Source organism: Prorops nasuta, unplaced genomic scaffold (genome assembly GCF_024137725.1).
Source record: "Prorops nasuta isolate Cenicafe-Biocafe unplaced genomic scaffold, Cenicafe_Pnas_1.2 PNAS00013, whole genome shotgun sequence".
Classification (NCBI taxonomy): domain Eukaryota; kingdom Metazoa; phylum Arthropoda; class Insecta; order Hymenoptera; family Bethylidae; genus Prorops; species Prorops nasuta.
Genome location: NW_027116810.1, coordinates 5,271,227 through 5,297,191, shown reverse-complemented (window position 1 = coordinate 5,297,191; position 25,965 = coordinate 5,271,227). Strand labels below are relative to the sequence as shown.

Here is a 25,965-nt window from a genome sequence, read left to right as displayed (position 1 = left end):
TCTATATACTTTCATATGTTTAAAGTAATGAAAATCAATTCTTACTTTATAGTTACTTAGATAGTTTCGATTAACAATTACAGCAAAATGCAAAAATTCTCGTTTATTGTTAAGGTTAGATATTTCTTATATCTTTTCACAAAATAACGTGGTTCGCGATGAAAAAAAAAATTATAACTAAACGTGATAAAAGGTAATATATGATGCATTATATTTGAAATGTGATTAAAAGTAATCACCCAACGTCGATATATAGCAGGTGGCTTCGTTGCTAGCTGCTCGTCCTCACATGCCTCTTTTGTTTTCCTTCCTAGTAATGGGTTTAGGCTCACGCCTATTGGTCCACCTTACATACCTCTAACATTCCTACCTCTTAGAACAATATTGCCAATCCAACATTTATTAACTAATCCACACGTTGGCAGCACTGATTTCAAAATATTATACTTTAATAATATTCTATGTATATTGTATACAGTTATTCCAAATAATAGGTAATACGAAACAAACTGAAAATATTACTTAGTCGTAACTATGCCATATTAGCTAAATAATATTCCATGATTAAATATACTCAATTTTTTAATATTATATGAATAATAATGAAATATTTTTAAATGATTATTAAAAAATGATGATTTGAAATACCTCGTAATAATATCTTATGCTAATTGGGATCTAGCTACATAATAACTATATAAATCGTAAATATAAATATTTTACAGTTTGTTATTTTCTTTTTTATATAAGAAATTTGTAGAATTTTATTACACCCAGGTCATAATAAATGTTTGTTGTTGGTTCATGAGTGGCGACAGTATCCTGTCTGATCACCAATCCTGTGAATCTTCTGATTAGATCAGATCACGATTATTCGCAGAGGCTTTCGAGATATCCATCTAGAATTTTTTTGAGCCGTTGCATCACTGAGGATAGTTTGAACCGTGATCTGGATCTGACTATATAACGTAAACGTCCTGTATCAATTTACGAACTCAGCTAATATATTTAGGCTGCATCCGTTCTTATACTGGCAGTATTACAAATATCACTCTGTCTTTGTTTAATGCTCAAGATTAACATTGATAAGATGATACTCACAGTAATAGCAGTACAAAAGCGATCACAGCCTTAGGAAATAAATAAATGATTCGACTAAATTATTCAAAAACTCAACTCTCAATTATCTATAAAGGCTGAAGAACAAATGATTGAAAAAGTCATATATTTATTAGTTCACATTATGTATTTAGTTTTATTTAAATATTCCACGAGAGATACATATTTGCTATTGTATATATATATATATATATATATATATATATATATATATATATATATATACATAGATACCGAAGTGTAAAAATTAACAGTATGAATAAGAAAACTTGGGAATGCTTATTTATTATTTTCTGCGCGTTCTTTTTGCTTCTTTTGTTTTTTTGTTTCAGAGTCCTCTATAGGTGCAGATTTAACAAATGGTATTTCCTTTTGATATCTTTTTGGCATAAAAGCAGAGAGTACTTTTGGAACTTTTATGCAATTATCGGTTTGATGAACCTCCAATATTGCACAAATCACCCGGGTTACAGCACACATTGTTGCATTTAACATATGAACGTAGTTAGTGGTTGTATTCATTTTTTTTGTCTGACCATACCTAAGCAAATTAAACAACCAAATAAGAATTCCATATTTAAACAATACGAAAAATTAAAATAAAACATTTTATTACTATCTAAATATGAGACATAAAAACTCACCTAACTAGTAACCTTCGTGCTTGATAATCTAAACAGTTGCTACATGAAACTAGTTCTCTAAATGCTTTTGATCCTGGAAACCATGCTTCAATGTCAAGCTTTTTTGAAGCTGCATGATTTAATGCACCAGAAACAATATTTACTACACGGTAAGGAATTTCTAATTCTTGATAGAATTCTTCCGCATTTGCAATCATTTCATCCATCATTTCCCATGATTTATTATCATACGGAGAAGTTAAACAAAATTGTTCTACCTAAATTATTTGTCAAATTGAAATTACACATGTCTTAATTAACTAATATAAAATTAAGACTACACTTTACCTTTTCAAATTGATGCACTCTGAAGATACCTCTTGTATCTCTACCATGAGAGCCTACTTCTTGCCGAAAACATGTAGACAATCCAGCATACCTTATTGGTAATAGGTTTTCATTTATCCATTCATTTCTGTGAAAAGCAGCAATTGGTTGCTCAGATGTAGCTATCAAATATTTTTCTTCCAATTCTTTATCCTCATTTTTTTCACTTCCTTTACCAACAACCTAATTTCAACGTTTATTAATTAAGATAAATTCCAAAATATTAAAAATATTATTAAGCGTATTATAGTTACTTTATACAGTTCCTCATCAAATTGAGAAAGTTGGGCTACTTCCTGCATAGCATCTTTCCGCATAAAAAATGGTGTGTACAGTGGCTTATAGTCCTTTTCCAAAAGTTTCTTTAATGCCAGATGTATTAACGCTTGTTGCAAAAATACTGCTGGTCCAATCAAGAAATAACCTCTTCCACCAGAGACGCTTGCACCACGATCACCGTCCATTCCATCAATCATATGGATTAAATCAACATGTGAGTATTTCTTATCTTGCGTACAATCTCCAAATGTTCTTTCCACCTAACAAAATTATCCCAAACACAATTAGTTTCAGTTGGTCAAACTCAGAAGACATACCAAGTTTCAGATTAATTTGTATCTACCAGAAATATTTAGATACGGGAAGGCCCAGTAATAACGAAAAAGTTTGCGAATATTGAGCGACCGCTACTTTGAAAATGAAAAATAAAAATATGAACGAGTGAGTTTAAAATGCAGTGTTTTTCACCAAACTTTGGAATACAACTTGGAAAGTACAATTAGTTATAAGAAAACTGATTGGGTATTATTTTTTCTTAATAAAATTTATTTGACGGTAGTCGTTGATTTTTTTTAAATATAGAATAGGAAAATCATGGGACTAATTGGCTTAACGAAAAAGAGTGAAAAATTATCTACTATTTTCCACGAAGGTTTCAAATGCATTCTGATATACGATCGTTATGAAATTTCCTATGCTTAAATTCTTAAACTTAATATTTACCGCTAAGCAAAAGTTGATTTCTACCGATCAAATAGCTTCGGCACAGTATATAATCGTTAATTGACTTTGTTATATCAAACAGACCAATATTGCTAAACGATTAACTTTTATTTGGTTGTTCTCTACTGGGTCGTGAATATGTTTCACGTTTTAGAAATTCTAAATAATGGATATGACTTATTAAAGATTCGAAAATGATATTAACAAAATCCCAGTGATTTTTTTTTTGCAGAAGCTTTCATTTCTGATTATTCACAATTAATCCTGTATCTCTGGAAATAATGAACCTTTCAACAATCTCAAAATACCTACAGATAGACTTTTAAAATGCGCAATTTTTGAGATTAATGAGATTATAATAGAACTTGTCATTTTGAAAATATGGAAGCCTAAATTTTCGGCACAATTTCTGCGATGTTATTAACCTTTACAGCCCGGGCATATTATTCACTTACTTATTTGTTTGAATTATTACAGTCCTTTGATTAATGTCAATGGGATAAACTTTGAAAATATTGCCACCACCAACGCGCCACTATAGTAGCTTTCCGGACTATAAAGGTTAAAGGAAAATCGAATTTTAGCGGTGATTTGCATTTCAGTCACTTTTTAAAGCTAGGTTGCCATTAGCTTCCACTGAAATGTTCTTACTGAAAACCTTTACCGAAAAGTATTTGTCAATAAAGCTAGTCTAAATCTACACGGTCCCCTCACTTTGACATTCAAACCTATACAGAGTAATATGAGCTGGAAGGTAAGAGTTGTGCGTGTCCGCTTAGACCCAGAATGAATTCACTGATATGCGCTCTACCGAAAGAAATATAGTTTCCTCAGACAGCGTAGTGGGGGAAGCAGCTGGAGTAGCTAAAAAATTATACAGATACTTCCAAAGTTGAAAATGTGCCGAAAAAAACTTTCAATATATTGGCTTTGAATAGACACGATTTATTTGAATGCATACTCCACAATGTGAGCAATTCAAATATCATTATCGTTCTCTCCTTCCAATGATATTTTCCACTGAAATTTTCTGTAACAATATTTAAATAAAATATTTCGTGGGTTTACTTTTAAATATTGCTATTAAACTGAGCTCTTTTCGTTACAGAATTCGTGACCGTTAATTGCACCTCCTTTTCAATAAACCTTTTATACATTCATAAAATATCTTTACTTTCAATAAATGAATTATAATGGACGATTAAAGTATTAGAATAAATTTTGTATTGAGGTTCATACAGCATAAATTTCAAGTTAATTATTTTAAATGAAATTGGATTTGCAAAAGATGTCTCAAACAAATGTTTTGTTATGTACATAGAATAAACATACATAACTCATTGCTACAATAAGCATTATATAATTAATATAATTAATATTATTAATATTATTATCATTTGAAGACATAATTAATAAATCTAAATCTATCATAGTTATACTAAAATACCAATAGCCTCATTGTAAAGGAGAAATACTCCTAATAGCGACAAATTCCTGAGTGTAATACGAAGCGCCAGACGCAGCTCGTTCACACTGTCGCCAAGGCTAAGTCCCGACACGTGGCAAATGCACTTCGACGGCAGTCGAATGTTCTAGAACAATGACGCATTTGACCATTGGGACCCGCAAATGTTATCTTATAAGGTAATGTTTGACGCTGCACTTTGAGGGAAAGAGCCCCAAACGTGCAGCCCCAAAAATCAGTTCGAGTCTACAGCTAAGAGGAACCAGTCGAATCTTTTAGGACCTTCAGTCCTCCTGCCTCTTAGACTTCTCTAGGCAATCCTTTGCCTATTAAGTACACTATTAACTAGCTCATAGCTCTGGTTATCAACTTGTATAAAGAAGAAACATTGTAAACAAATCTCAATAAATCTTATAATACAAAAGAATTTCAAGTTTGTCGTGAATCAGCAATTGAACCACAACAGTTTTATAACTATGAGAGGGATATCAGACGGATTAAGTGGTTTAACTTTGAGACGATATTTGAAAGTCACACAAAGTTAACCTCGATATTTTTAAAAGGAACACCTATAATTTTACATCATTTTATATCGTATGTGAAGAGCTTTCTAAAATATCATCAAGAGACACGATAGTGTTTCGGCGGCAAGTGCATACTGCCGAGCACCGCCGTATAACTTATACAGTAAATTTAGCCATCCCTATTTTCAAACCAATTTATCTCCGTGAATGATCCATTGTCATGATTTAAGTAAAGCTTTTCTTAAAATGGTTTTAAATCAGCTTTTATTTGAAATCATAAACATCAAAAACAGTTCACGTAATACAAAGATCTCATATTCTGTTGTCTATATATAAGGTGTTTCGCGTAACACGCCTCACAGCATGGATTCAAAAAATGACGCGTATCTCTTCAATTCTAAGAGATATTCACTTTTTTCATATGACCTTTTTGAAAGCAAATAACAAGAGGTTTTCAAAAAGTTCTATGAAAAAATTGAATATCTGTAATAGTTAAAGAAATACACGTCATTTTGTATCCATTCTGAGGGGTGTCTTACGTGAAACACATTGTATATACCGAAATTTTATGATTCTTCTTCATAATCTTCTACTTCTTCTCCCCCAGATAGCAAAATCCTGTCATAATGTTGTCATATTGTCCTCAGAATGCAGTATTCCGTGATGACAAAAATAGACACAGATGAGGACTCATTTGTACCTCAGATTGCACTCACGTCATGAGGTATCATTAAATGATAGAAAATGTTGAATTCCGATGTAGGATAATTTTTCAATTTTTAACGCCGGCGTTGCAACATTTTCGCTCTGCATTTAATCAAATTTACTTTCATTTTTGATGTCCAAATTTTGACCGTACTTTTGCTGATGAAAAATCGTTTTCCCTGGTGGGTCTTGAACGCTGGTCGTTGGAATAATGAGACTGATACCTTGTCCATTACACTGCCTGACGTTGGTTAGTAGCAAAGTTCCATTTGTCTATATATTTCGACTGGCTGTAATTTTATCGGTCACATTAATTAAAACAAAAAATGTACGTGCTGTAGCGCTGATAGCGATATATAGCTTGCTTCTTGAATACTCGTTATTTGAAAATATTAAATGTATTACCACAATTACATTCAATGTACTCATAATTCACTCATGGTGTGTCGACAGCAATCTTCATATTATTATCATAACATATGAGCTCATTTTTTTCTTACAATATGACGTGAAATGTAGAGCATAGCATGTCCTCACGATTCGTCAGTAAATGTCACGATGTGAGCTCAGGATAATATGAACATGTTATGTTTCAACATAATCTGATCACAAAAATAAACATTATGCGTTAAAATATATATATCACTTCGTGATTAAACGTGGAGTTTCAGACGATGCTGAGTTATTCTACCCTATCCTATTTCGTGCCTCTCTTTTCGCAACAGATAGAGAGGGATCACTCATACTTTCATTCCACTCATCCTTCCGCTGACCCCCGCATCCGGCGCGTAAACATTCACTTCTTTCTCTCATCCAACTCTCTCATTCATTCAATCCCCTTTCCTTCCCCATCTAAAATATCCTTCGTTCTCTCCTCTACCCCTTCCTCGCCACCCCCTCCCTTTCCACATCATCCTAAAACATGCTCACAACTTTTCCTCCCCCACCCACATAGTCTACACTTTCTCTCCTCTTCCTTTCTCCAATACTGCCCTTCTCTCATTTCGTTCTACAATCTGTACCTCGCTATTCTCTTTCACTCCTCTTCCCTCCTTCTCCCTCTTAGATATCCCGGCACTTTTTCCTCCATCATCATCCTGTACCACCTATTATATCTTGCTATACCTATCATTCTCCTTCTTTCCTCCCCTTCTCCCTCCTTTTCCTCTCCATCTCTACCTCCTTCCATATTCTTTCCCTATCTTTTTTGTTCTCCCATCCCATCCCATATCTCTTTTTTCCAAATCCCTCTATAAACCTTCTCCTCTCCTCTTCCTATCTTGATCTTCTTCCTTCCCTTTTCTCTCTCTTCTATCTCCTTCATGCATTCTCTTGCCCATCTTTTTCCTTCCCCTGCTTTAACCTTCCTTTAAAATCTCATGCCTTCTTTCCTACTCATCCTCTCATCTTATCCCTTTCCACCTCCTCCCTCACTGAATATTTCGGTGTTAACCATTCTACTCCCAGCACTCATTTTATGAATCTCTCCCCCATTGCTTCTATTCTTCCTCTCTCCTCCCAGCCCCATATCTCCGCACCGTACCCCATCACTGGCCATACCAACCTCTCAAACATCTGGAGCTTTCTTTCCACAATATTCCTAAAAACTGTCTTTCCTAACTCCTATCCCTTTGTTATCATCGCTCCTGTCGTCCTCACCCTTTCTCCAATATGCTCATCCTGTCTGCCATTTTTCTCGTCCAAGAACATAAATCTTTTACTTCTTTCTCTTCCTTAATCCATCCCCCCTTCCACCTGCACCTCATTTCCCCACCCACCCTCCTTCCAAACCTAACTATCGTTGTCTTTATTGTGTTCAGTTCCATTATACTTCGTGTCTCGCCCTTCGAGATTACGAAGTGTAGTAACGTCCAGTTATACCTAATAAGTCAAAAAATTTTGAAGTTTTACATAAACTTTTTGGATTGTCCGGTTATTGTATGGCGCTGCAGTAGCACTGGTGGTGACCCGCTTCCTTCAGTTTGGTTATTCGTCTTTTTTGTGCCTAACAAGTCGCATCGTGGAAAACATTCTTACGAAAAATGGGAAAAGGAAAAAAGAGATCTCGGAGTAGGGAGAATGAATATGAAGAAATTTTAAGAAAGATGATGAAAAAATTGGAAACATTAATTTTGGAAAGATTCCCTCTGTCTTCTAATATATCAGATAAGGATGATGGCCATATGTCTCAAAATGATGAAGGTAATCATTTAAAATTGAAATTGAGATCGAGGTTGAACGTGAGACAACACGTTTAGATTTTGGTTTATGTAATAAATTATTTTGGATTTAAAATTGAATTAGCACGAGAGGCTGAACATAGTTAAACGGTGTTTCGTTTAAATAACAACTGAGTCAACACGAGAGGTTGAACATAGTTGATTAAAATTTACATCCAACCTTTTAGGTAATGATGAACGTGGACAGGAGATTAATAAGCAGATAGCGATAAAGGAAGATGATGTCCAAGAGATTATAATCGAGTCTAAGGAGTCAGGAAATGAGGATAAGGTCATTGAAAAAAATGACTTTGAGATTGATGAAAATCTCCTTAAAATTTTGGGTGAGGAACCTTCAATGATGGAAAATAAATTACTGGTCCATGGAAGTATATCCAAACGTTGGAAGATGTGGTTGAAAACACCACTAAAAAAGAAATCTAAGGATGATTTATTTAGTAGATATCCAATAGCTGGGGAGTTTTCTTTGGAAGCTCCTAAATTAAATGAAGAATTATTGATTAATGATAATTCTTTGAAAAAGGATAAATATTTTACTTTAACTCAAAATATGGTTGGTACTGCTCTTTCTGCTTTAATCCCAGCTATTACTTCTTTGATTAAAATGAAATCAGATGAAAGAAAAAAGATTTTGGAAAATGTTTGGAATGCTGCAAGATTGCTTGTAGAGGTACATCGTTTTCATACTATGTCAAGAAGCGCATCTATTATTCCAGGTCTGTCAAAAACTTTTGCAGATGCTTTATGTAAGCGAGAGCCAGATACTTTCCTTTTTGAAGAGCGTCTTGGTGAAAAAATTAAACAGCTTAAGTCTAATGAAAAAATTGGACAAGAGATTAAGGTTCAACAGATGAGGAAATTGCAGTTTAACCAGGGAAACTGGAAGAGCTCGTCTGCGACACAAAGGCTGATGACTCAGGCGAGCTACAAGACAAAATCTCAGGGAAGATCGGCTTCAGCGAGAATTCCGGTGAGACAGTCATTTTACAGGAAATCCAGCGAACATCAAAAACAGAATCGTCGTTCCAGTCATCGATTATAGACTGTATACAAGATAATACAAAGGAAGAGGTAATTAGAACAGCAGGTAGATTGAAACATTTTCGTGAAAAATGGAAAAATATCACGAAGGATAGTTTCATCCAAAGAATTCTGAAGGGATATACTATTGTTTTTGAAAAAGAGCCATTTCAGGAGACAATTCCGATACAAAATTATCTCAAAAAGAAATATCTGTTATTCGAAAAGTAATGATAGATTTGCAAGCAAAAGGAGCTATTGAAATCTGTGAGCCATGTTCATCTCAGTTTGTTTCTACTTATTTTTTGGCGGAAAAGTCGGATGGAAATTATAGGTTTATTTTAAACCTTAAGAAATTACATTTGTGCATTAAAACAGAGCATTTTAAAATAGAGAATCTGCGATTAGCACGCAATTTGTTATATCTAAATATGTACATGGCCACGTTGGATTTGAAAGACGCATATTTTTTAATTTCTGTGGATCCTTCGAGCAGAAAATATTTAAGGTTCATATTTGAAAATCAATTATTTGAGTTTACGTGTTTACCTTTTGGTCTTTCAACAAGCCCATTCATTTTTACAAAGCTGATGAAACCTGTAGTAGGTTATCTTCGTGATAAAAGTTTTTTATCAGTTATTTATTTGGATGATATACTTTGTTTAGGAAATTCTTTTGAAAATTGTAGTGTTAATATAGATTTTAAATGTCAATTGTTTGAGCGTTTGGGTCTGGTTATTAATTGAAAAAAGTCAAGTTTGATACCTAATACTCGGTGCAAGTATCTGGGTTTTATATTAGATACTAGAAAGATGGCTGTGTATTTGCCTAATAATAAAATTTATTATACATTTAATTTACTAGCCAAATTCAGAAGGAAATATCGTATAAGATTGTTGATTTTGCTCAGATTATTGGAGTTCTTGTTTCGGCCTGTCCAGGGATTGAATATGGTCCTTTACATTGTAAAAGTTTAGAAAAAGAAAAAAATTAAAGCTCTTAAGGCTGTGTTTACAGTAGATGCATATTCTGACGTAAAATCGTTCTGACGAATGAAAAATATAAATTTGTAAGAAACAGATGAATGCTTTCAGAGAATGCGTTTCGTTTGATCATGTACGAACAGAACTAACAGAAGACGCTAGTCGTTGAAATAAATGAATGTTTCTTATGACATCATTCGCATACCAGTATCGTAAATCTCATAAATCATATAATGGATAACGAACAATTAATTAACTTAGTCTTTCGAAAATAATGTCTCTGGAATATGAAAGACAAATCCTATCATAACAGAGATTTAGCACGTCGAATGTGGGAAGAAATTAGTAAGGAAATGAATTATAATGGTAAATACATATTTATTTCTTTTAAATAAATATATGACATGATATTGCATTTGCACTTAGCCAACTGAACTCGTAAAATATTTATTATAAATTTCTCTTACTTCACTCGCGTTTTGTCCATAGTTATTACAACTTCGTGTACCAGGCATTCTTGTTTCTAACACGTTATAAATGTTATTAGAATTAGGAGAACCCTCTTTATCAATAATAATATCATGCAGTAAACAGATGCAGTTTATTACAATGTCAATATTTTTTGGCTCCATTTGTAACTCAGATTTTAAACATCTCCATGTAGCGGTTAAAATTCCAAACGCGCATTCAATGCAACGCCGAGCTCTAGACAATCTGTAGTTAAAAATTCTTTCATCTCTGCTAAATTCAATTTAGAATATGGTTTTAACAAATATGATTTTAATGGATAGGCATCGTCGCCTACCATGACGAAAGGAGTCAAAATATCTGTTGATGGAATACATTGATCATTTGGTATGTTTAAAGTTGTAGCTTCTAATCGTTTATAGATATTTGATTGAGAAAAAATTCCTCCATCGCTTTGTTTACCGTAAGCACCAACATCGATAGCGATGAATTTACAATTTGCATCAGCTATACCTTGTAGTACAATAGAAAAATGTTGCTTATAGTTATGGGCCATTCCACGTCAAAACAGACAGATTTCGGAGTACAACAGCGATTTTTTTTTAAATATATGTTAATATATAAGAAAATACAAGACTTTTGGTGCTAGTTTGAGTTAAAAATCTTTTTTCGTTAAGGAGATACGAGCTGTCAAAGTTTGCAGTTTTACTGTTTTGGTAAAAACACGTAATCTTTGAAAATTTATATCTCCTAAACGAATAAAGATAGAAGACTCTGGCTAGAACGAGTGTACTCAGAAAGAATCATACTTTATTAGAAAAATATAACAAAAATAGTTTGTTTTAATTGGTTAAAACTATTAACAATTAAAATAAACATTTGAATTAACAAATGTGTTGTCATACTCTGACAATTATAAGAAAATATCAAGAATGTTCCTTGGAATGTCCTCTACAAAGAAAAAAATTAAAATGCGTATACTCTCTTGGTGTTCATATTGAAAAAAAATATTTTATCACGACGCGCACGGCCAGAAGCGTCGTTAGAGCGGCGTAAACCGGTGAGGCGCATGCGTAACTGAGCAAGACTAGTCTCTACATGTCGGAATCCATTAATCTATGAATAATGCGAGCTAATAACATGTTTTAATTATTTGTTTATGTTTTTATAACTATTATAATTTAACAATATATTTATTATTATTCTGCTGTATAAGCAGTCGTCATTTGTTTACAAAATAATTAGAAATAATACATTTGAACATGGCATTGAATATACAAATTATATACTAATTTATATTTACATATTTTATTAAATTATGGCAGAAGAAAATATTATGAATATGAAATTGCTGTACTGAAAATATTTAACAAACTTTTACAATTGTATAATTACCTGATTGAGGAAAAGCTTTAGTTTGTAATTGTGTCTTTGAATCTATCGTTAAAAATGCACGATAATTTCTAGTTCCTTTAACAATTTTCACTTTTCAAAAAAATCTCGTTTAAATTATTTTAATGCTTATTAAAACACTTTGTACGAGATTTTTTTGAAAAGTGAAAATAGTTAAAGGAACTAGAAATTATCGTGCATTTTTAACGATAGATTCAAAGACACAATTACAAACTAAAGCTTTTCCTCAATCAGATAATTATACAATTGTAAAAGGTTGTTAAATATTTTCAGTAGAGCAATTTCATATTCATAATATTTTCTTCTGCCATAATTTAATAAAATATGTAAATATAAATTAGTATATAATTTGTATATTCAATGCCATGTTCAAATGTCTTATTTCTAATTATTTTGTAAATAAATGACGACTGCTTATACAGCAGAATAATAATAAATTTATTGTTAAATTATAATAGTTATAAAAACATAAACAAATAATTAAAACATGTTATTAACTCGCATTATACCATAGATTGATGGATTCCGACATGTAGAGACTAGTCGCGCTCAGTTACGCATGCGCCTCACCGGTTTACGCCGCTCGAACGACGCTTCTGGCCGTGCGCGTCCTGATAAAATATTTTTTTTCATTATGAACACCAAGAGAGTATACGCGTTTTAATGTTTTTCTTTGTAGAGGACATTCCAAGGAACATTCCTGATATTTTCTTATAATTGTCAGAGCATGACAACACATTTGTTAATTCAAATGTTTATTTTAATTGTTAATAGTTTTAACCAATTAAAACAAACTATTTTTGTTATATTTTTCTAATAAAGTATGACTCTTTCTGAGTACACTCGTTCTAGCCAGTCTTCTATCTTTATTCGTTTAGGAGATATATATTTTCAAAGATTACGTGTTTTTACCAAAAACAGTAAAACTGCAAACTTTGACAGCACGTATCTCCGAAACGAAAAAAGATTTTTGACTCAAACTAGCCAAAAGTCTTGTATTTTCTTATATATTAACATATATTTAAAAAGAATCGGTGTTGTACTCCGAAATCTGTCTGTTTTGACGTAGAATGACCCTAATATCAAATCTACTATCACTCCCATACAACTATAACTGGAAAATTCTATCCTCTGACTTTAGCAGTACAATTCATACTGACTTTCTTGATATCTACTCTCATTCAAAGTAAAAACCCCAATTATTTAACAACATTAAAACATATATCGCAAGCCTATCTACATAGTTATTGGGTACAAAGCGAATTTGGCTTTGTTGCGCTATTATAGTTTCTTTAAAAAATCGTCTACATTTATGGGAATATTTGTTTCTTCTTGGTATCAAATTACTCGTTGAAGTTTGGCGCAGGGTCGTAAAGGCTCTCTTTTTCGAAATTAATGATGAAGAATAAAATATAATTATTACTATCCGATTTTTTTTAATCCACAAAGTAAGCCTTTATATCAATTAAGTAGAACAATACGAGCTTATTTGTTTACTATGAAAATATTCAAATTTCAAAAATTGTAGAAGATAATTTGTAAGTACTTTTTCGACGCTCGACGCATTCCCTTAACTCTTTGAGTATCAAGCAAAATTGAAAGGAAGTGAGCCCACACAAAGTGGCAAATATACTTTTTTTATCAACTATTATGAAACTAAGTATTCTGGGTTTTTCGGGCCACTGATGACACAAATCAGTCATCAGATTGTTGAATGAAATTAGCAACACAAAAGCCACAAATGTAGTTGAATTTCTGTATTGTTTAGTACACTATTTTCAATTTGACATTGTTAGAATCAGATTCATATTACACAACTCTAAAAACCTTCGAATAGTAAATTATTTTATTAGAAGTGAGTTATTTATAAAAAAAATAGTTATTAAATATTTAATAAAAAGTGCAAAAAATTGTTTGAAAACGTCAAATTCTAGACAACGATAAAAAATTATTATTGTTTTGTTTTGTTCTCACTTATATATTCGTTTTTAGAAACTCTCTAAACCGATGAATAAAAAATTTTTTTAAATTTACCTGTTTTTTAAGTATTTTATCCACCATATTGTGTACGCATTTTAATTTTGATTTTCCAAAGTCAGTGCATGCTTAGACATATCGACAAATCAGATGAGTGAAGTTGGAAAAGTTTACTTTATTTTTTTGGACAAAAACATTTCGTCACGCCAAACGGCAGGACTACCACTTATGGCACGTAAAATGCGTCACTCCATATAGCGTGACTGCCGCTTTTAAAGGGCCAAGGCTATAACTTCTTAGATTTTTTGAATTTTATTTTATAATTTTAGGAATATAATTTTGAAGGTATAATCTAACTATTTATGAAAGAAAAAAAATATAACTTTTGAAACTTTTAAATGTATTTCCCTGCTTAAAAGTTTTCAAAATTTCAAATAACTATCCAGATGTCAAATATCTAAGCTTTTCAAACAATCCGTAAATATTGAACATAATGGCTGAATTTGATGAAGACACTCTAGGTTGGATCTGGTTTTCGAAAATAAACATCATTTTACCAATAACTTAAAAATGTATCCATTTCTTATCTGAATTCATATCCCAAAGTTTCTACCACAATATCATTTATCTATCTTGGATGTCGTACTACATCCTCATTTAATACCTATGATAATCACCTTTGCTATATTTTTCAATTATACGACTTCCCCTTTGCCCATTCAATGAACATATCCACATAATATAATCAAACCAAAGCACTGGGGGAAAATAAGAACTGGTCTCCTGAACCCAGAACAATCAACAACAAAAAGGAGAGATTATTGCGGAACACGGCATGAACAATCTCCCTCCTAATCTCAAGTAGAAGCAGTGAACATGTTTCTTCTGTCCATCATGTATTCCTTTCACTAATTGCTACACATAAGGTGCATCAGTCTTCAATCCCTGTAATGTCGGCCTAAGAGATATAAATATTCTTTTAAGGCAACTTATGGAAATTCCTTTTTAGTTGTATCCAAAGAGTTAGAGAAAGACGAACCAAAACTCTGTATTGCATAGATCCTACCGAAAAATTTTATTAATAGGAGTAAAAATAATTGAGCTCAACACAAATTAATTTATTCAATGAGAGATTCAACATAAATATTTATACTATATAAGAAAATATCAGTTAAACAAACAAAATAAGCAGTGCTACATAAATGAAAAAGTTAGAAATCTATTCTATGGAAAATTGATTGTTTAACTTCTTAGTTAATTTTACAATATACTTTTTCTATTAAACATCTATATTACCGTGTGGTACAAAGAGGATCATTAAACTTCGCATACTGTACCAATTGTCTTATTTAAAAAATATTATATATATTTAAAGGATAAAAAAGTTAATTAATTTGTAGTTGGCTAATGGCAGAGAACCATCTGTAAGCGCTTACGTCACAGTAACTGGAACCGTAGTTCGAAAGGCAGAGAAAACTAACGTACTGCACATTGTAGTAAGGTAGTTTCTAAGTGCATTACGTATTCCGGTTTTCTTTACCTAGAACTACGGTTACGCGGTTACGGTGACCGTAAGTGCTTACTAATGATTATTTGCCATCAGTCAAAGGCTTTTATATATGCTAATATAAGAACCATCATTAAAGTCAGTTTATGGGATATATTCAGACTGTACCTGTGAAACATTGTTTAAATTTAAAAACATTTTAGTTTTGTTATGTGACAGAACATAACAATGAGATATTCAGAAACAGTTAAGAAGCAACAGAAAATAATATATTTGACTATCTATGGAGAGTTAGGGCAGTACCAATAAACAACACTAAAATCAAATATTAGCTTTGCAAGTGTTTAAAACGAAGACTGAGCTAAGCATTGGATTAAATGTTAAAGTGAGGCATTTGATCTTAAACAAGAATGTACTAAACTTTAAGTTTCATACATTTATACAGTCCTTAGTTGGTAAACCTTTCGCTTAAATTCATTTTGAATTTTCATTGACAAATTTTTATATTAAACCATAACACAAAGGGGACAATTCATTTTTTCACAGTTAGGCCAGTCGGTAGAGCATTTTAGCATGACAAAAATACTAACAGCAAACCGGCTGTGCGATCATATAGAAGAAGGGGCGTAGATTAATGGATATATGTTTTTCACTCGAGTTTCATGTCCGGCTAATTGTTATAAACAATTTAATGCCAAAAATTCGCTTTTTTTTGGTTTTTTGCTTGTAACTTTTGATCTAATGGAGCAATCTTAGTGCCCCCACCAAATGAAATTTAGAGCATTAAAAGACGAAGAGATTGCCTGGTCAAAAGTCCTGATCGGGTAATTGGCAACGGAAAAAAATCGGAAAATTAGGCGTTTTTTCAAAATTTCATAACTCCGCCATTTTTTGAGCTGGAGCACCGGCATTTTGGGAAATTGTAGATAATTATAGGTAGTTTAAGTGTGTAAAACCCAAGTACTGTCAGATAATTAGTTTAGTCACAACAGCATTTTGAAGTTTCGAGAGTGCGATTTTCGAGCGAGGCTATATGAAATTCTGTAAGGGTGATTTTAATTTTGAAAAAAGATTTGAAAAGTTGAAATTATGCCCTACAATACTGCAATTTCAGAATTTTGATAAAATGATTGTCAGTGGTTGAAAAAGCTACGCAAAGTCGGCGCAAAACGGCCGAGAGCGCTCTCGCGCTGGAGTAGTGGGGGCCGACCGGCGGTAGCGGGAAAAGATATATGTATATAGTAATAGTCGCGCACTGCGCACATCTTAACATTATCTTTCAAAACCGACCACAGAATCAAATTCCTGAGATTCCGTAACCCCTATATAAAAAAAATCATTAAAATTGCTCCAGTACTTGCTGAGAAATGTTAACGTAAAGTGTAGCTCGATGCGTGCCGCGTGCGACTATTACTATATATATATATCTTTCCCCGCTACCGCCGGTCGGCCCCAACTACTCCAGCGCGAGAGCGCTCTCGGCCGTTTTGCGCCGACTTTGCGTAGCTTTTTCAACCACTGACAATCATTTTATCGAAATTCTGAAATTGCAGTATTGTAGGGCATAATTTCAACTTTTCAAATCTTTTTTTAAAATTAAAATCACCCTTACAGAATTTCATATAGCCTCGCTCGAAAATCGCACTCTCGAAAATTCAAATTGCTGTTGTGACTAAACTAATTATCTGACAGTACTAGGGTTTTACACACTTAAACTACCTATAATTATCTACAATTTCCCAAAATGCCGGTGCTCCAGCTCAAAAAATGGCAAAGTTATGAAATTTTGAAAAAACGCCTAATTTTCCGATTTTTTTCCGTTGCCAATTACCCGATCAGGACTTTTGACCAGGCAATCTCTTCGTCTTTTAATGCTCTAAATTTCATTTGGTGGGGGTACTAAGATTGCTCCATTAGATCAAAAGTTACAACAAAAAAACAAAAAAAGCGAATTTTTGGCATCAAATTGTTTAATGAGACTGAAGGTAGCCGCGACTATCTAGCCGCGAGTTCAGGAAACGCACAGCATGAAGTTGGCGAGTCACCCGGTATGCGAAATCGGTGGCACTCCTACCTTCAATCGAGTTTTTTAAAAATAAAGAATTTTTTTAATTTTCTTTAACAAGACAGTTTTGAAACTGCTTAAATTCGGAATCCAACAGTATGGATTTCGCAAGGGTTTGCAACTCCCTTAATGCTCTTAAGAGAGAAAAAGGACATTAACCTAACAAACTCACGTTTTCCAACTTTCGGCTGGATTTCCGAAATAGCAGGAAATTTAAAAAATTTTTTTCTCCTACACAGTCTTTGACCCATTAAATTCTCAATAAAATGGTATGCATTTCGTGAGGGTTCGCAACTCTCTTAATGCCCTTTGTTAACTAAGAAGTGAAAAGAATATGACTTAGATAGATAAACTGCCGTTTTCTAACTTTGAGCTGAATGTTTAAAATAGCAGGAAATTTTTTTAATTTTTTCACCTACACATTCCTCTAGCCTATTAAATTCTCAATAAAACAGTATGGATTTCGTGAGGGTTCGCGACTCCCTTAATGCCCTTTTTTTAACCAAGAAGTAACCAGAATTCAGAATAGATGGATAAACTAACGTTTTCTATCTTTGGGCTGGATTTTTTAAATAGCAGGCATTTTTTAAAATTTTTTCACATACACAGTCTCAAGGCCCATTAAATTCTGAATATAACGATATGCATTTCGAGAAGGTTCGCGACTCCCTTAATGCCCTTTTTTTAACCAAGAAGTAACCAGAATTCAGAATAGATGGATAAACTAACGTTTTCTATCTTTGGGCTGGATTTTTTAAATAGCAGGCATTTTTTAAAATTTTTTTCACATACACAGTCTCAAGGCCCATTAAATTCTGAATATAACGATATGCATTTCGAGAAGGTTTGCGACTCCTTTAATGCCCTTTTTTAACCAAGAACTAAACAGAATTCAGAATAGACAGAAAACGTTAGTTTATCCATCTATTCTGAATTCTGGTTACTTCTTGGTTAAAAAAAAGCATTAAGGGAGTCGCGAACCCTTTTGAAATGCATATCGTTATATTCAGAATTTAATGGGCTTTGAAACTGTGTATGTGAAAAAAATTTTTAAAAATTCCTGCTACTTAAAAATTTAGCCCGAAGATAGAAAATGTTAGTTTATCCATCTATTCTGAATTCTTTTTAGTTCTTGGTTAAAAAAGGGCAATAAGGGAGTCGCGAACCCTTTCGAAATGTATATCTTTATATTCAGAATTTAATGGGCTTTGAGACTGTGTGTGAGAAAAATTTTAAAAAATGCCTGCTATTTAAAAAATCCAGCCCAAAGATAGAAAACGTTAGTTTATCCATCTATTCTGAATTCTGGTTACTTCTTGGTTAAAAAAAAGCATTAAGGGGGTCGCGAACCCTTTCGAAATGTATATCCTTATATTCAGAATTTAATGGGCTTTAAGACTGTGTGTGAAAAAAATTAAAAAAAATGCCTGCTATTTCAAAAATCCAGCCCAAAGTTAGAAGACGTCAGTTTATGCAATAAAATGTTATATTTCTCAGTTAAAAAAGGGCATTAAGGAAGTTGCCAACTCTCACGAAATCCATACTGTTTTATTGAGAATTTAATGAGCTAGAGGACTATGTAGGTGAAATTTTTTTTTTAAATTTCCTGCTATTTCAAACATCCAGCCCAAAGTTAGAAACTGGCAGTTCATCTATCTAAGTCGTATTCTGTTCACTTCTCAGTTAACAAAGGGCATTAAGAGAGTTGCGAACCCTCACGAAATGCATACTATTTTATTAAGAATTTAATGAGCTAGAAGACTGTCTAGGTGAAAAAAATTTAAAAAATTTCCAGCTATTTCAAAAATCCAGCCGAAAGTTGGAAAACGTGAGTTTGTTAGGTTAATGTCCTGTTTCTCTCTTAAGAGCATTAACCCGTCAATGGGCGCGCGGGGTGTCCAAAACACCCCAAGAATAGAAATCTAATGATAGCTTAGCGAAAAATTTGTGCAATCACTTACAAGTATTAGTGTTTAATTAATATAAATAACTTAAAGACATGCAACTGCTATCGTATACGAAGGGAACGTCACATAGATGATATTTATTGAAAATAAATCTAAATTCGTAAATATTTTACGCCTAATAACGAAAAACAAATGGGGTGTCCGTGGCACCCCACGCGCCTATCTACGTAAAAAAAAAGCACGCGCCTTTTGGCGGGTTAAGGGAGTTACAAACCCTCGTGAAATCCATACTGTTGGATACCGAATTTAAGCAGCTTCAAAACTGTCTTGTTAAAGGAAATTAAAAAGATTTCTTTATTTTTAAAAAACTCGATTGAAAGTAGGAGTGCCACCGATTTCGTATACCGGGTGACTCGCCAACTTCATGCTGTGCGTTTCCTGGACTCGCGGCTATCTTCAGTCTTATAATTGTTTACAACAATTAGCCGGACACGAAACTCGAGTGAAAAACATATACCCATTAATCTACGCCCCCTCTTCTATATGATCGCACAGTCGGTTTGCTGTTAGTATTTTTGTCATGAAAAGACTATTTTAAGTCTCTACCGACTGGCCTAAGTGTATATAAAAGAGCTCACAAGCTATTGAATAATCTGCCAGATTAAATGCAAAATAACAAAATAAAAGTAAATTAAATTATTATATTTGACACAATTCTGAATATAGTCACATTGGCTATTTTTCTTTTGTAAAATCAGCAATCATCTTGACAAACTACTCAGTCGTTTTCAGGGTTTTCAGGTATATTGAAATTCAATACAACATTATAACTTATACTATGGTTGCTTTCCAGTTAGTCTGATAATCTACACAGATGCAGATATAGTTTGTGCGACATGCGATGTACCATCTTCGTCTGATTGTGTTGATTTTCAAACTAATCAGCAAGTAACCATTCTTTTTCAATAAGTTATTTTAATCCAAAAAAATGGTATTTGTTGCTTCATTTTAATTCATAAGAAGTCGCTTTATTTGTAAAAGTATATTCCAAATATTCATTTTAATTTTGCTAAATTAACTATAAAAAATAAATTAAATGTAATCTCTTTTAATTAAGAATTTCTTTTTTTTAAACTATTTAGCTTCAACATACATTTAACAAATTTTAAAAAGTTAAAATAAGTTTTAAATTATACATTTATTATTAAAAGTCTCTTAAAAGAATAAAATTAAATTAAAAATTAAAATTTCCCATTTAAAATAATTGATTGATAAGAGAGAGAAAAAAAAGATAGGTAATAGGGATTACACACACTAGATGCCAAAATACTAGTAAAATATATTTTTATTTTTTTCGAAGGTTTTTAACCATTTCAACATATTTTATTGTTAATTACTCCATTACATAACCAAACTTTCTTTCCTTCAAATTTAAAGCATGTTTGAAATGTAAAGTCTGAATCTATTACTGAATTATCTTAAATTCCTCCATCAGTTAAAATTATTTAGAACAAAAATGATAGGAAAAAGGATAAGCATACATATACATATAAGGTGCTTTCCATTAGCTTAAAAATTGACACAATCGTACACAAATGTATAGTTTGTGTGACATGCAATATACCATTTGTATCCGATTGTGGTGATTTTTAAGCTAATTGGAAAGCAACCATAAAGTAGAAATCAGAAAATACTTTTTCACTCGCTGGAGTACTTGCTGGAATTGGAATGTCAATTAATGATGGGTTATAACAATATAGATACCCAATTAGTAGTCACCATTCTAAATTCAGCAGGCAATCTAGCACATGAAACAATATCGTCTGATTTCAGCTTAAGATTGGTTAACAAATAGAAATGGATGACTGAAAGTAACTTACTGCTTTTCCCCATCATTTCGATTGTTTGTCTTTTAACAAAACCATTAATAATAAATTGCCTTAATTATAAAAGATGTCTCGAGAGAAGTGATAGAGAGAAGAAGCCAGTAACTTGTTTGTCTCCCTGTCTATTGTAAACCCATGATATGCTGATCAACATGATTATTTTTCTATTTTATATTTTTAGTGCTCTCAGCCACTGTGAAGATACAAATGACATCATGCATACATCTTGCTGTTTCTCCAATCTTTATAATCAAAAAATATTAATTGTCTTTATGAATTTTGCTATGCTATTCATAGCAAATTATATCCCAATAACATATGTACTGCAGGAATCATATAGTAATTAAAGACAGTAATTAAAATTAAAATAGATTACCTTACCTTGTTTTCATCTTCATTGTTACTAATAGGTACAGATTCATGCAAGTGATTGCCTATTTCTTTAAGAGCAGAACTACGCTCAGCTTCAACTTTCATTAAATCTTCACTGACTTTTGTGATATTTTCATTTATCAGAGACTGGATTACTTTAATTTGAGTGACAGATAAACTTTTGAGGTTATTTGAAGTGAGGCTATTTATATTATTTGCAATCTCATCAGGTATTGTTTCGTTATCACCAATAAATTCCTTGTTCTTCATTTTTTCACCTATTTCTTTAGTGCAAACATTTTTTAACTTATTTAAATTATCGGTTTGATGTCGCAATTGTCGCCAACACCTATCTTTTTCAATAACCGTTTCGACTAAAGCTACATCTTTAAAACGGTTATTTTGATTTTGTCGTAATATATTTGGATCAAAACCTTTATCTTCTCGAAATAAATCTAAATCCAAAACCATCTTTAACGTATGATTATAAACTTTTGAGAATTATTAAAATTCACGTGGCTCCATAAATGCACCATATAGGTTGAAACTTTGAAAGAGAGGAGATTTGGAACGCGTTTACGTTCTTGATCCGATCAAAATCACGATTTGGCTGAAAGAATGTAACGTCGAAAAAAAAATTTCTAGACGTATCAGAGGCTTCTCGGAAATTGTGGACGTTTACGTTCGTTGACGTTCGTGATCCGATCCAGATCACGATCCAACCTAGCCGCAGGAATGCAACGTCGGAAAAAAAAATTACTAAATGGATTAGAGGCTTCCGCGACCCGCGTGAGCTCGATCCGATCCGATCAGGAGATTCAGGATGTTTACGTTCAGTGATCTGATCCGGGTTAGGGTTTACTACAGTCGCAGTAATACAACTTTCGAAAAAAACCCTAGATTAACCCGGATTTGGTGAGGAGGCTTCCGCGTGTGGATCTGATCGGGTCTGGGTTAAAGGGGTTAAGGTAGGACGTATTCCGACGTGATTGAAGTGTCAAAAACGGACAAGTGACCAATAGCAATAGGTTTTACCAACAAGTTAAAGGATTTCCATTTATTTGAACACTGCTTGCCATTAACTAAATATCCTTTTTTACCTAATTCTGCAGCAATTACCTCCCATAATTTTTTTTGACCAATATTTTTATTTTGTATTATATTTTTATTTTTCCTTATATGTTCCAACAACAATTTTGTGCTTCCAATTGTCCAGGAATATTTATTCAGATCTGTCAAAAAAAAGAAAGTATTAATTAAAATATTTCCTTTTAATAAAGTCTAATGAAATTAAGATTTAATAATTAATGCAAATACACTTTTTTCACTCCAATGTTTTGGGTTGTGCAGGAATTTAAAGTATAATTAATAAAACTGAATACTTTACTATTTTAGTATTCTGTACTACATTTAAACTTTACATACCTACATATCTATTGTGAGCGTAGTATTGATCCATCTTTATTTCTGAAAAAATTTAGTAATTAATTGCAAATATACAGAAAATTTATTGCCATTTAAATACAATAAAAATAAGATTAAGGTTATCATTTTAAATATAATTTAATTCTTCTTAATTTTTTATTTTTACCTGATGAAATTAAAAAACTACGTGATAAAATGTTAATAATAAAAGTTTATAACTAAGTTTACCTTTATTTGCTTATTGAAATTTTACCAATGCGGTTTTGAATTTCGATCGCGTCTGAGTACGTCCTACCTTAATCCCCTTTAACCCGGATCTGATCAGATCCATTCGCGGAAGCCTCCTCACTAGACTCGGATCCATCTAGAGTTTTTTCGAAAGTTGCAGCTCTGAAACTGGGTCTAACCCTAACCCGCATCAGATCACTGAACGTAAGCATCCTCAGAGGGTTGGTGATCAGACTGATCAGACAGATTTGGCTACCGCATTGGGGTATTACTGACGTACCAACAGCGAACGGCATTGATGTAATTGAAGTGACAATAACTATTATCCAAAATAATTTTAATTTAAAAATATATAAAAAAGATAAGCTGATATTATAGAAAGCAATTATATTTAAAATGACATAAGCTTACGGCATATTTTTGAAAATTCTTTGATATGGATATTGTACAAAGTGATAGAATTAATATTGATTTTTTTCTTTAGATTTATGAAATAGAATAATGAATAGAAGTTGACAATATAGCTAGGTATATTAATGATATAGAATAAATAATATCTGAAAATATTTGTTTTTTTAATTACTATTTATATGTAACACATACCAGATCCATGTAAAAGTGTAGATTCTACTTGTTATAATAACAACTTAATTGTATATACAGGGTGTAACGAAACGACCGCCTTTTCTCGTAACGGGAGGTTCGGGGTGACAAACTGAGTGCCCGTGTAAAATTTTGTTCGAATCATTCAAGGGATTTAAAAGTTATTTACATTTAAAAATCACCCTTTTTCAGTCCTTTCCGAACGACTTTGACTGCACAATGGAAATTGGAGAAAGTGAAAAAACAATTGATAAAAACACCCCAATAGTATGTAAAGATTATCGATCGCGCGCGATAATACTTTTGCTATTTATTCCATTAATCTGGCTATCAGATCAATTTTAAAAATAGCAAAATCCTTTTCATCACATTTCCAATTCAATTTAGTACAGTTATCATTGACTGAATTTATGGAAAGAGCGAGAAGACGCAATGAAAAGGAAAGTATCAGAAACTAAGATGTCGCGCGAGGGCAATGATAATTTAATACACAACGCATGAAGGCATTCTCTTTCTACTAACGAAGCTAAAGAGAATAATTTAAAATCAATACATTGATGATAGAGAAAACTAAACTTACTCATTTAATGTTCTCCAAGTTCTTTTACATCGAAGTTTTCGAAAAAGCTTCAAACTGGCTCCTCGATGATATCCAGAAACCACACTATCACTGTTTTTGCATTTAAGCACTCGTGAATTTAAACAAATTAGGTATTAACTAACGTTTCTTCAAAACACTGGTTAATTTGACACTTTTGAACTATTTGAAGTAGGCTGATTAAGAGTGGTCGAAACGAATGACTTATTATTTTTCCTCTCTCTCTCTCTCTCTCTTCAGCATACTTCAAACAGTTCAAAAGTGTCAAATTAACCGGTGTTTTGAAGGAACGTAGGTTAATACCTAATTTGCTTAAATTCGCGAGTTTTTAAATGCAAAATCAGTGATAGTGTGCTTTCTGGAAATCATCGAGGAGCCAGTTAAAGCTTTCTTAAAAACTTTGATGTAAAAGAACTTGGAGAACATTAAATGGGTAAGTTTAGTTTTCTCTATCATCAATGTATTGATTTTGAATCATTCTCTTTAGCTTCGTTAGTAGAAAGAGAATGCCCTCATGCGTTTCTTATTAAATTATCAGTGCGTTCGCGCAACATCTTAGTTTCTGATACTTTTCTTTTCATTGCGTCTTTTCGCTCTTACCATAAATTCAGTCAATGATAATTGTACTGAATTGAATTGGAAATGTAATGAAAAGGATTTTGCTATTTTTAAAATTAATCTGATAGCCAGATTAATGGAATAAATAGCAAAAGTATTATCGCGCGCGATCGATAACTTTTACATTCTATTGGGGTGTTCATCAATTGTTTTTTCACTTTCTCCACTTTTCATTGTGCAATCAAAGTCGTTCGAAAAGGACCGAAAAAGGGTGATTTTTAAATGTAAATAACTTTTAAACCTCTTGAACGATTCGAACGAAATTTTAAACGTGAACTCAGTTTATCACCCCGAACCTCCAGTTACGAGAAAAGGCGGTCGTTTCGTTACACCCTGTATATATGTTTAACGTATGATAAAAAAATAAATAGCATTTATAATACTTGAAACGACAGTATAAGCTTTGCTAATACTATGTGTCAAATAAAAAATTACCCACTTTATACATTTTAGTAATAATTACAAATTTATTATTATTTGGAAAGCTTATAAAGTTTCTTTCTGAAGTCATATTTGAGCAGTGTCTCCTTTTCACAATTGCCTTATCAAGAATAAGCATAATTAGTGGAATCAATTGTTGAATGCATATTATACATGTAAAGGGAATACGCCTGAGGTAAAACCATTTACGAAGACATAATAGTACATTTTCTTATTTCTGGTAGCTCATATAGCCATATCACCCTTCGTAAAAGGTTTTACCCCATGCGTAGCCCTTTACATGTGTAATATGCCTTCAACAATTAGTTCCACTAATTATGCTTATTCTTGATAAGGCACTTGTGAAGAGGAGACACTGCTCAAATATGACTTCAGAAAGAAATATTATA

General features: G+C 32.5%; 1 protein-coding gene across 1 annotated transcript; it reads right to left on the bottom strand.

Moving 5' to 3' along the window:
* Positions 1–1,227: 1,227 nt before the first annotated feature.
* On the bottom strand, positions 1,228–22,250 carry SerRS (Seryl-tRNA synthetase). The gene is made up of 5 exons (XM_066734588.1): positions 21,673–22,250; positions 2,384–2,668; positions 2,091–2,312; positions 1,764–2,020; positions 1,228–1,660 (listed from the first exon to the last, which is right to left on the bottom strand). Exons 1-5 carry the CDS (start codon positions 22,132–22,134, stop codon positions 1,399–1,401), a joined length of 1,488 nt encoding a protein of 495 aa, XP_066590685.1. The 5' UTR covers positions 22,135–22,250; the 3' UTR covers positions 1,228–1,398.
* Between the last annotated feature and the right edge of the window lie 3,715 nt (positions 22,251–25,965).